At 53.8% G+C, this 12,105-nt stretch overlaps 1 protein-coding gene across 5 annotated transcripts in view; it reads right to left on the bottom strand.

The window, feature by feature from the left end:
- nAChRa3 (nicotinic acetylcholine receptor alpha3 subunit) overlaps positions 1 to 12,105 on the bottom strand; it is an 82,273-nt gene that overhangs the window by 12,232 nt on the left and 57,936 nt on the right. For all 5 annotated transcript variants that reach the window (XM_076521770.1, XM_033482637.2, XM_033482642.2 and 2 more), the window contains 3 exons: positions 8,421 to 8,540; positions 1,427 to 1,566; positions 1,220 to 1,264 (listed from right to left, as the gene is read on the bottom strand). In XM_076521770.1, coding sequence (XP_076377885.1) covers positions 1,220 to 1,264; positions 1,427 to 1,566; positions 8,421 to 8,472 — 237 coding nt within the window. In that variant the 5' untranslated portion in view covers positions 8,473 to 8,540. The remainder of the gene's footprint in view (positions 1 to 1,219; positions 1,265 to 1,426; positions 1,567 to 8,420; positions 8,541 to 12,105) is intronic.

The raw sequence follows: 12,105 nt of genomic DNA, 5'->3' as shown, positions 1-12,105 counted from the left end.
CCTTTAATTGATTCTATTCCTGGCCCGACAAAGCGCACTCGAACGCAATCGAGGGGATTCGCGACGGTATTTGCCGACCATTAATCTATCAGCCGGCGTCACAGGGTAACGACCATAAGCACATATCGACCGGACCGGCCTCGCATCGAACGTTCGCCCCTTTCGTCCGAAACGCCGTGTGGTCCTCCTCGCCCGCATATATTAAAGAAAGCGGCCCTAAACCCGAGACCCGTTTCCCCGGACACCCGAAATTTCACACGGATCCACACTTTCCTCGGATAAGAGAGCAAACAGAAGCTACCCTCTCCGGTCCCGACGAATTTAGTTCAGAGGAGACCGCCCCGTCTCTTCCGAACGTTCGAGATCCCGTTCGATCCGGAATTCTTAGCCCGAAGAATATATTTCCAGTGTTCGAGAGAGTGCATCGAGGACCAGGCACCGGTGTTGCCTGGAAATGGTCGCGTTTCAACGAATCCGAAACCGGTGCCGCAGCCGCCGCCGTTGTCGTCGCGAAACGAGTTCAACGGCCCCGGCGGCGTCGGTAATTTCATTCGGGTACACGAGGATTTCCACGGTTTCGGTGAAATATCGATGGGAGAAAAAAAAGCGACGGAGGAGAGAGAGAGAGAGAGAGAGAGAGAGAGAGAATGGCCGAACCAGGGAAATGGGTGGAACGCGGAGGGACGGTCGCGAATCTATCTTACGTAATCCTGCAGCCGAAAGTGGGTTGCACGGTTCACCGGACTTATTTTGCGACTCTCGAGTGGAAGCTTCTGGCCGATTTTCGTTCCGCCGACTGCCGCGAGCTTATACGGAGGAGGTGTGTTTCCGAGATCGTGGCGTGACCGGAAGCGAGCCGATTTCTCGCGTGAAAGTAAGCCCGAGCGCCTGGAATCGAAGGTACGTATTTTTTTGCTCGCGCGAGCTGCCGTTACTTCGCGGCGAGTAAGTCGACTCCGAAAAGCTTCCCTTCTCGTTCGTGTTCCGGTGCCTAAGTGGAAACGATCCTGGCGAGCGATGGACGGACACTTTAGGCCCGCGTTCGACCGACAGAAATATTTCTTCGTTCTGCTTCTCGGTCGAGAAGCTATGCCCGAATTCCGTCCGAGAAAATTGCAGTCTTCGGAGAAGAAACTCGGACGACGATCGATGAGACGCGCGATCGATGAAACACGGATAACCGCGGCGAGGAAGGCGTTCGTCGACGGAGCGAACTCACCTGCTCGACCCACAGGTTAGTCGTCATGATTTGATTCTTCAGGTTCTGCAAAGAAACGCAACGGTTACGGGGGTCTAATCGCTTTCGAAATTGCTGGTTTTCTTCTCGCGCGGAGAAGAGGATTTTTTTAGTAGGATTTCTTAGCCGTTTTAGTGTCCGAGCGGCGCTTGTGCATGTGCGTGTTCATGCGCGCGATTCGACACTCACTACATCGATCAATTGGGAGAGTTTGAGCTTGATTTTAACGGTGAGGGCGTCTGTGACGTTGACCACTGGACGAACCAGCTTGTTGTAATTCGACAGGAGGTCGTCGTACAGTCGCTTGGCGTCTGGGTTTCCTGAGCATCCTGCAACACCAACGGGCAAACATCAACAATTAATTAAACGGTTCCCTGTCGCGTTCAATCGCAGCCGTTTCGCCGAGTTTCGATCAATTAAACGGCCGGATCGAACCGCGACGTGCTCGAAAGCGTCGCTTCGAGAAACGAATTTTCCGGCGGACAGAAAAATTCGGAATTCGCGGTCGTTTATGCAACGTTTCGGTGATATCGTCGACGAAAAATTTACAGGAGACGAGGAAAGAGAGGGACAGAAAGAGAGTTGGAGTTCTAGAGAGCTAAAAAGAGAGAGCTAGAGTGCTAGAGAGCTCAAGAGAGAGAGAGCTAGAGTGCTAGAGAACTCAAGAGAGAGAGAGACAGCTAGAATGCTAGAGAGCTAAAGAGAGAGAGAGAGAGAAGGAGCTAGGTGCACACAGCTGTCGTCAGGTGATGTCTGGCGAGAGCTGGCTGGAGGTTATCCAGGCATCGGTTGTCACAGGGATGTTTACGAAAGTTTTGGAATGACAAGTTGGCCAAGTCGGGGAAGTATGCGAATGAAAGTTGGGAATGACAGCGCGACGCGGCCCAGCGACGTTCCGTTGCCTTAGCCGAAATAGGGTACATTGTTTCCGCAGGATCTTCGCTGCGGAAACTCGAGTCGGCGCGACGCGGCAACGGCTGTCTTTCGATAAGAGGATTGCGTAATTTCGCGAGGGGAATCCTTTGAATTCGTTCGAACAATAATAAAGCGACAAACGGTCCTCCCTCTGTTACCTCGGCGACGGGGAAAACGGGGCGCGCAGACAGACACGCTGCACCGGTTGCACCGGCGTATCCACGCCGCGGGATCGCGATCCGCGGAGATAAATCAAGGCGCGAACGATTAGTTCGATAGATTAGGCGATCCGGGGCGAAGAGAACTGGAAGGGCGCGCGGGGGAGCGCCCCCGCCGCTCGACGGCGTTTTTCATTAATCTGGTAATAGATTTCGCTTGGCACGGTGCACCGGGCTTATTATTTATCGTTTCCGAACGTTGTATTATCGGTGTTTTACGAGCTTCCTGGAGCGATACCAGGATGGTTCATAATACGGTTGAACGTGCGCGGGACAACGCTGCCGGAGATTTCAATTTTGAAGCGGTGCCAGGATCTATGCGATACACCTTGCCTATTTAGTTTTATTTATTCGTCTCTACGGATCCCCGAGCGATCCTGTCAACGATCCGGCGAGCAGAGAAGCGTCGCGGACCAGCGAAATACGGTAACTGTCTCCCTAATCGACGCTCTGGTTGTCCACAAGACTGGACAATTTGGGAAGAGGAGACACGATTGTTCGAGCCTCGCGGTTCCTTTTTATAGTCACGAATTGTCAACGACTATAGAAAAGCGAGCTACGAGGCTCGAATAATCGCGTCTCCTCTTCCCAAATTGTCCATTTTCGTGGCCAACCTTAGCGTCAGTTAAGGAGACATTACTGTAAAGCGAGAGAAACGCGGCCTCTTGGCCCGATGGTCGATCGTGCGGAAAGGGCAACGCGGAATCGCGACGGTAGCGATTACCGTGGATCGGAAACGTAATGATAACCCGGCAGCCGAGCAGACGGTCATCGATTCGATCGCAATCTGCTCGCGAGTAATCGGTTAACTAGCCGGAAATTACGTGCGCCGGGAGCGTGCCAGAGCGCGGTTTTCTTCCGAACCGAGTAGGACGAATCGCGGGGGCCTCCTCGTGGCCGAATTCGGACGATCGCGGATGCTACGACGACCTGTCGATCCTTTCCGAAGCACCGAACACGCCCTAATACGATACGTACATGGCCCGAGGGACGGTCGATCCGAAAATCCGCGCCGATCGCGTACCCAAGAAATTCCCAGCCGAAACAACGGAATCGACGGATCGGTGCGATCGATAAATAATTCAGGAAACCCGGATAGAGGATCTTGCGCGCTAATAGCGTGCATTATTCTCGAGCACTATGGGAAACGGTTTAACGAGGTGCTCGTTTAATACGGAACCCGACGGAGTCGTTGATAAAGCAAACGGATATACTTCGCGGTCCCTGTATACCGATCCGTTGAAATCTATGCGTTCGTTAAGATCCGTCTTAACGCATCGGGTTCCTTCGAAATTCGTTTATCTCTGTCGGAGAAAAAATCGACCGCCTCCGATCACGATCAGCGTCGAGACAGAAGCCAGCGGAAGATCCTTTGCCCCGAATTACTTGCCTCGCGAGGGAAACGAAAGCGGTCGTTCGATGGAGCGACTCTGAATGCGCCAGACACGAAGCGCTGCATTATAAATAACAATTAGGAGAAGGTAGCCGTGGTGCACCGAGAGCAAGCTGATGCAGTCTCCACGGACCTGGGCAAGGAGATGAGATTCGGACCGAGGCGAGGCGAGGCGAGGCAGGGCGAGGCGAGGCGGTCTAAGCGGTATCGACCGGTCCTGGCCGGCCTAAACCGACGGAATAAGAATCGACCAATATGGTAAGTGACGTTAACTCGGGAACGCGCGAGACAATCGGCGTGTATCTAATCAAGCGAGTGGTATTGTCTGGTAACAGGTCAGAAAAGTAGGTAGATAGGTGGCGGCGTTCGACGTATCGAGTCGGACGGGTAGAACGGCTCCGATCTAATCAGGTAAGTAGCGCACGTCAACGCTTGTTCGAGCAACGCGGAAGATACTCGGCGTTCGCCGTCGCGACACGAGAAACAACCAGACAGACTTCCGACAACATTACGCGCGGGAACTTGGCTGGCGCGGAAAGCCGACCGAGATTTCGAACCCGCGATATTTTCCTAAGCTCTGTTTTCCGATCAAGGAGCTTCTGGCTTTCTCCCCGCGTTACCGATTCTCGATCGAGAGCCTCCGAGATATCCGGCGACAAGACAACAGGCGAGGACAAAGGTGCGTTTGTTGTCGACTAACCGGCGCATCCGAGCGGTCGAATCGAAATTCGTTCGGGGACCGAGCGGATTTTTCGACGCGCGGCGTGCTAATGGAATCGAACGAGCGGAACTTTGTTCTCGCGAGAGCGACCGGAAGAATCGTAAAAATGTGGGCACAGCCGTGTCCCGATAGCGCGGGGATTGGTCGGCCGGAAAACGGGCCGAGCATGTGCAACCCGATTACACGGATCTATCTAAAAATTCATAGACTCCGGCAAAGTATTTTTCGATTCCTCCCTCTCTCTCTATTTTTCCCCTCGGAGCCGGTATTAACACACCGTCGGGCATCGGGTAACATTTTCCAGAGTTATTTTCGGTCGGACAGTCCCGGTTCTATTTTTTTTTTTTATAATCCATTTTTCGGCCGTCCAACGACAGTCGATTATCGCGCACGATTTTTCGAACGTCGAGCCGAATTTTTATGCGCGAGAATTGAAAAATGCCTTCGCGCGTCGCCGACGAGCACCGGCTTTCGAGATGCTGCGGATTCGACGATTTAATCGGGGAGCGTGCGTCGCTGGAAAAATAGCGCTGTTTGGATTTTTACGCGAGGCATTACAAGCCCGCAAACGGGCCGTGATCGCGGCTTTATGGAAATGCGAGCCGTTGCGCAAATATACCGTTATTTACCGACGTCGATTCCCGTTCCGCCCGGGGATTCATTTTTATCGAGAGAGAGAGAGAGAGAGAGAGAGAGAGAGAGAGAGAGAGAGAGAGACGAAGCATTTTACGAGAACGAGAAGCAACGACGATTCGATCAACGGCACGAAGAATTTAAAGAAACGGTATTCGCGAGCCGCGTCTCGCGGTCCGATTTCTCCGTGCCACCCGGTACGCGCGTGTTCATCCATTTCAAAAGCGACGTAATTACATACTGTTTGTCTGGCCAGATGCGATCCCGCTCTCCTTAATAAAGTGGCCACGTCCTATTCTACTTACCGGACAGACAGACTCATTACACTTGTCGACCATGTACGGCGCTTCTACTTGTCCGTTCAAGCGCCCTCCCCATTCTACTCGCCTGTGCAAACACGATCTTGCACTGCTTATGTGTTTACCTTGAGCCCACTTTTCGCGTCTGACCACATACGCCGTGTTCTACTTGGTTAGTTAGCCCCTCTAGTTCACCGTACGTATGTATCTTGCCCGTTTTGCTTGCACTACGGACCCCGAACACCCTCCAACTAATCTCCCGGTTTCACCGATAACGCGAGCTCTCGGGCTTATCTTAACACGCTCGAGGCGATCCCATCTCGAACATCGATTTCAATCCTGATCCGACGTGTTTTTTTTACATTTCAGCGGGAGTTTATTTTGCCGGAAAATCGGAGGCTTCGCGATCGAGACACGGGGGTTCGACAGCCTCGCGGGGCATTGCAATTTCTCCGAGTTACTTGTCCAGCGGTATCGTCGCGTATTTGATTTCATTCATTAATGATAACGAGCAAAGGATTATAATACTCGCGTATCTCGCGTTCTGTCGCAAGGAGCTGAAGGCACCGAAAAAGTAACGATTCGAACGGTTTCGAGGATCGTGTACACTTATTGGGACTGAAATCGCGCGGAAGTCGAACGAAGCGGCGTATCAGAAACGATTCCATTCGGAAGGGGTAGAGAGCGTGATATAATATATAAAGTTTCAGGCCGGAATGGCCTATCGAACGAGCTCCCCGGCGTTCTCCGTGAAATAAACACGGGATAAGTGGATCCCGGAGCCGCGAATAAAGAGTCTTTTAAACGTCTCCCGCGCCGGAACTCAATATTTCTCGATGTGTCCGGCTCATCGAGCAATCCCGCGGCGCGAACGGTAGACCGAGAAAGAAGAGAGAGAGAGAGAGAGAGAGCGGGAGAGAGCGAGAAAAGGAGAGCGCGCGAAATGCAATATCGTCTCGGTTACATAGCGCTCGTTCTTATTGACGAATTGGCTGGGCCAGTCGCGCCATAGCAACAATTTCACGGACATCGATTCGCCGACTGATTGCACCGATAGTATTTCTTCTCGATTCCCCACTCGCGCCGATTAAAACCGACGGGGACGTCCCGGTTCCGAAAGGTAGCTCGATCACCTGCCCCGGTTGGCTCTCGACGAGTCGCGGTTTGCGGATCGAATATCGATATGGAATCGGATCAGGTCGAATCCCGGCATCCCGACTATTGCCTTCGATTCGGAAAATTGTTCTATTCGGGAGAACAAAGGGGCGCGCGTGCTTCTCCGAAAATAATAATCGACCGAACGAGATATACAGTAATGTCCATTTTCTGTATATCGTCGACGTTTCGGAAATCGCCGATGAGAACAAACGCCGACGACGACGACGGAGTTCTTACGAAATTATGACGGACACCGTGTACGGAGAGGTCGGCCGCTGATTCGGGCAGCTTTACTTCTTCGTGGAAATAATTGAGCGAGACTCTGCCGGCGGAGGAGCGGAATCAAATTACTTTTCGCAGGGAAAAAAGTTCCGGTTCGCGACGACCCGCGACGACCCGCGACGCGAGGCAACGTTTAATTCGCCCCTTAACTTTTTTCCGCGTCTGGGGTCGTTCTAGAGTTTATAGCGGTGTCCCAGTTCCCCGTGATACCGTCTCTCTATTTATAATATAACCGGCTTGGCGCGGGCTGGGCGCCCGAAGAAGGCCCGCCGCCCGCTCGGTCTGTTCCTGAAAGTTCATCCTGCGGCTCGAATCGACTGCGCATAAATTTTGCAAACACGTGTTCGTTAGACACGTTCGCCTGCACGCGACTGGGAACGTGTTACGGTTGCTGCACCCTGTCCCCCCTTTTTCGCGGTTCGTGCCACCCTGCATCCTCCCCTCCTCGTTTCGCAAACCGTTTCCGCGCGGTCGTTTCACCTGGCAGATCACCTAAAACACGTTCGCCGACCGACGAGTGGAAAAAGACTAACATTGCCGGACGTTGACGAGCGCGGCCCCGGGCATTGTGTGTGTGCGAAACATTTACATTCGAATGGGAGCCGAGCGAAACGCGATGCATATGCACCGCGGTCGGCGCGGAGTGGCGCGGTGCATCGCGCGGTGCATCGCCTCGCATCGCCGCGCATTCGCGACGCACCGTCTCCGCGCGTCTTACGACTCCATTCGGCGATCATTGTGCGCCGCTGATGGAATTTACAGGGCGCCGCGCCTCGACATTTGGATTGCAAAAGCAGAGGGAATCCTGGATCGACAATGGAAGACAATGGTGCCCGGAATCTCAATGACCGCGGAATTCGGGACGGGCCGCGTTAAGAACAGAATGGGAACGCTATTGTCGTTGCCAACGACGTAGATTTCGCGGGTCTTTCTACCGCGCCCCGCGCTCGCGCACCCACCACCATTGTCCCGGAATATTTTCCGCGAGTTCGGCCCTAAGTGATTGCCGGGCTCGAAAAATTCGAGACAACCGCCGCGGCATCGATTCTCGCGGCAAAGATCCGCGATCGAGAATAATCGGAGCGGCGCGCGGAGGATTGTTCTCCTCGGTCCGGTGACTCGATTCGCGTAAAAATAACCTCCGTCTGGCCGGCCGCTATCCTATTTCACTTATCAGTGAACGACCTCGTGCCCGTCTGACCAGATACGTACCCCGGTGCCGTTCCACTTCCTCGAGTACGCGCGGTTTGTCTGATCGTAACTTTGCCCATTCTACTGATTCGAGAGCGTCCGCGGACGCCGCGGCAGTCGCGTCGCTTCGAGCCGTCGAAATTTCGATTGTCTCGATGATAAAAGATAGCTGCGGCTAACTCGACGTTTACGGTAAATTCTCTTGCAGGTGGTAAACAAAAAATGGACAATTTGGGAAGAGACGATACTATGCGAACTATGCGAATCCGAATGATCCGTTTTCGTTTCCAACCTGAAGAACAATTTCCGCGAATTTGCCGTGTACGACCGCGAACGTCGGGCCCTTGTTGTCCGATAGATTTATCGTACTCACCTGATATGAGCACCAACACTATCCACATGATCCCCACCAGGCTCTTCATCATGTCATTGTGTCACGTCCAACTCATTTCTTCTCGCCTCCGTGCTCTCCGGATCCTTCACAGTTCCACCACTGGAACAGGGAAAATGTTGCTCGATGGAGTGGACCGGCCGATGCGCCGCGAATAACTACTTAGAATCGAACCGGCGCGAGCACGTTTTTCCTGATAAATGGCTGTCCATCCATCGCGAGCGCCAATTAAACCACTCAGTGGCGGTTTCGAGTGGAATACAACGGGACAGCCATTTATTCTCATAAAAACGGGAACGCGACGCGCGGAGCCCAGTGCCGTATCAACTCTGTATTTTTCCTGCGATTCATGGACGCGTTCCTCGTCGTACACGCTCGATTGAAACCGACGACGGCGCCGTCGCGATTTCGTCGTGATTTCGTCGCGATTTCGTCGCGACCGGGCAGAACGACGTCCGAATCCGAGCCGGGAGCTGATTTTTGTTCGCGAACGATCGACAGTCCGCGAGTCCGCGTGCAGCGAGGAACGCATTGGCGCGTTAAAGCCGGAAATGTATCCCCGTTGGTAAAACCGACGATATTTCAAGAGATCCGCCGTGTTTTTTCGGCGGGAAAACCTGGCCGGGTCCCAGCGAGAGAGCAAATTGATGTGACTCGGCTGAAAAATTCGAGCGAAGATCTATGTATTTGGGAAATCGAATCGCATTAAATTTCCACGGATAGAAATCGACGGGGTTACAAGCAGACGGACGCGTTCGCACCTGCCAGGTGCGCTCGCGCTCGTTTCCGGATTAATTAAAAGTCTCGCGACACGGTCCGATCGGGACGCGTTTTTATTCAGCGGAGACTCCGATCCGATGGCGGTCGCTCGGCCGCGAAAACGAGTCCGCCTTCGGTGAAAGAAAATTGAATCCGTTATCCGGGCGCCGAGCGAGAAGCGTTACCGGTGCTCGCTCCGGCCGTTAATTAATCATTGATAAGCATCTGTCGCGGGTTCGTATCGTAAGCTCAAAAATAGTCTCGGTTAATAGTTTCCCCGTAGAACACACACCGCGGGCGATCGTCCGCCGGCTCGTAAATCATCGGCTCGGCGTTGCCAGCACCCACCGTGTGTCACGCTAGTTTCTTTCTCTCCCGCAATTAGATTCGAGGAAAATTTACCACCCGGGACAAGTTCGCGGGAGCCGGGAAGGTGGAAACGGCATTTTCTATTCCGGCTTTCTACGGACAATCGGGAAGCAGAGAGTAATTGTTCGGCGAAAAGTTTCGCGTTCGGTATGCCCCGAATCGAAAGGCGGAAAGTTTCTCGGATAATTACGAGAGCAGTCTGCAGTCTCGCAGCGAGCGAGCGAGCGAGCAGCTGGAAAAAATTGTAGCTGCGCGCTCGGTGACAAATCGTTGCACGGCTGCGAACCACCGTTGCTGCACCGGTCCGCGGTATATGTAGAACGGTCTGCGGGTGTGCAGCCGGGAGTGCAGCCGGGAGTGCAGCGAACGGCAACTGCAACTGCAGCCGCAGCTCTGCGGTCTGCGCGGCTCGGAACCGATCGCGGTCGCTCGAAACCGATCGAACCAACCGATTACCGATCCAACGGAACGGCTCGGCTCGATTCGGCCCGTTTCGGCCTCGCTCGGCCGCCTCGCAAAATTTTCCTCCGACCGTAAATTCGCCGCTGGTTTTCCCGATCAGCTGGTCGCGAGAAAGGCAGCCGTGTGCGGGATCTTTGCGCGTTCGCGGCGAATTCGTGAAATACAAGGGAACGTTAATGAACCTTTAAAAAGCTCGGATAACTGCGCCGCCGAACTAGCGCGACGGCTCGCAAATTTAACTATTTGTCTCCTCGTTATATCGTGCTTCTTGTTCTTCCTGTTGGCCGAGGGCTAACAACGACGAATTTTACGCGCCGTGGAAAATCGTTCTCGCGGCGGTCGATTTCAGCGTTTCGGTGGTCCGTTTAAAGAATTCTTGGAAGACCGCGCGACGATAGATCGACAGAATCCGTGGAGAAGCTACAATTCCGCGGACGAGACGGAAGTTTGATGGAAAACGCGAAGTTCGTCGGAAGGTAACCGATGAGGACGCGATTCGATGGGACATGATTCCGCGAGAAGAAAAAAAAGAAGAAAGAATCGGTTAACGGAACCCGGTCTCGCTCGGAAATAAAAACAGCAAGAAAGTTCGGCGGAAAATGAGCGGCGAAAGGATAAAAGTTTGATGGACGGTGACTGATGAAAAAACTTTAGCGAAACCTGGCCTGGCCGATGGAAAGAAGTTGGATGCAACAGAACCGATCCGAAAACAGCTTCGAGGAGCGTGAACGATGAAAGAGAAAAAGGCTCGGCCGATCCGACGCAACCGGTGAGACAAGACTTCGATGGAACTTGACCGATCCCCGTCGATCGGTTCGACGCAACGCCGCCGATGAATTCGCGCAAAAACGACGAGGGGAAACCAATTTTCCGGCTGTGCGGAAAACTTCGCGAACTTCGATGTATATTGGGTCGAGACGAAATCGGCGACACCTTCTCCGAAAGTAGCGGTTCCTCGAAAACCATGTTCGTCGACCGATTGAAAATCGCGTCGCGACTCGTCGAACCGCGATCGAGCAGAATTCGGACCGGGAACCGTGACAATTGTGGATTTCGACCGGTGCCACGGACTTTTATCCGGGAATCGACGCGCGTTCGTCGGCGCTGGGGCTCTCGTCGCGCGAACGTACGTGCCAATTAGATAATAAAGTGACAAACGAGACGGGCGTCGGTGTAAATATGACATCGAACGGGCGCGCGCGTTAAACGCCGACAGATCGGATATATCGCCGCGCCGTTCCGGGACAATTTAATCCGGTCGTATCCGGCGCTTTTGCAACATTTAGGAGGGAACCGGGCTTTGTCCTGCCGCGTCGTTGCCCGCCACCGTTGTTTCGGCGTCTCGAGCGTATTCGCCGAACGGCTATGATCCGACGTACATAGATCGATCGATCGATCCATCGACGCACCCGTCGCGATCGCGTCCCGAGAGAGAACGCCGCGATCTCGACTCGCCGCCGACGGGAGAAGCGGTCGTGCTCGCGATTAAAGAAGATCCAAGAGGACGCGGGAGGATAATTAGCCGGTTTCGAGGGCCGACGAGTGCCGAGTTCGCCGGCTATCGATCCTGGTCCGCGTTGCAGAAATAACTTCCGGCCGGGAATAAAAGCGGAGGGAATCGGCTCGGCTGCGCCCGGCTCCGCTCGGTTTCGATTCTCCGTCTCCCTGCCGCACCGCTTTCTTCAAAAGAATAAATTGTCCGGGAGGAAATTCGGCAAGTTGTTCCTCGACCGAAGTTACCGCGCGCGCTTGGGCGTCGGTCGTCTCTTCCACCCTCGTTCTTCCACTGTTTTTCAGTTTTCGCCGCGCTCGCCCGAGATCGTCGAACTGGAATTGTTTAATTGCGTTCGCGGGAACCGAGCTCGGACTTATTCTCCTCCGTCGTTTCCCCGAACAGGAGCAACTTTACGAGGCGCGGCCGTCTCGTCCCCATTCCTCCGAGACGAATGGCTACTTTATATCCGGACGCGTCGCCGACCGAAATTCCCATCCGGTCACTCGCGAGACGATCTTCGATCGAACCCCTTTGGCAAGACGAATTTTCTCCGGTCTCTTTGCCGCGAGATACGCTTTTAAC

The sequence above is a fragment of the Megalopta genalis genome, chromosome 5, assembly GCF_051020955.1.
Source record: "Megalopta genalis isolate 19385.01 chromosome 5, iyMegGena1_principal, whole genome shotgun sequence".
NCBI classification, from domain to species: Eukaryota; Metazoa; Arthropoda; class Insecta; order Hymenoptera; family Halictidae; genus Megalopta; species Megalopta genalis.
This window is presented reverse-complemented; position numbering and strand designations above follow the sequence as displayed.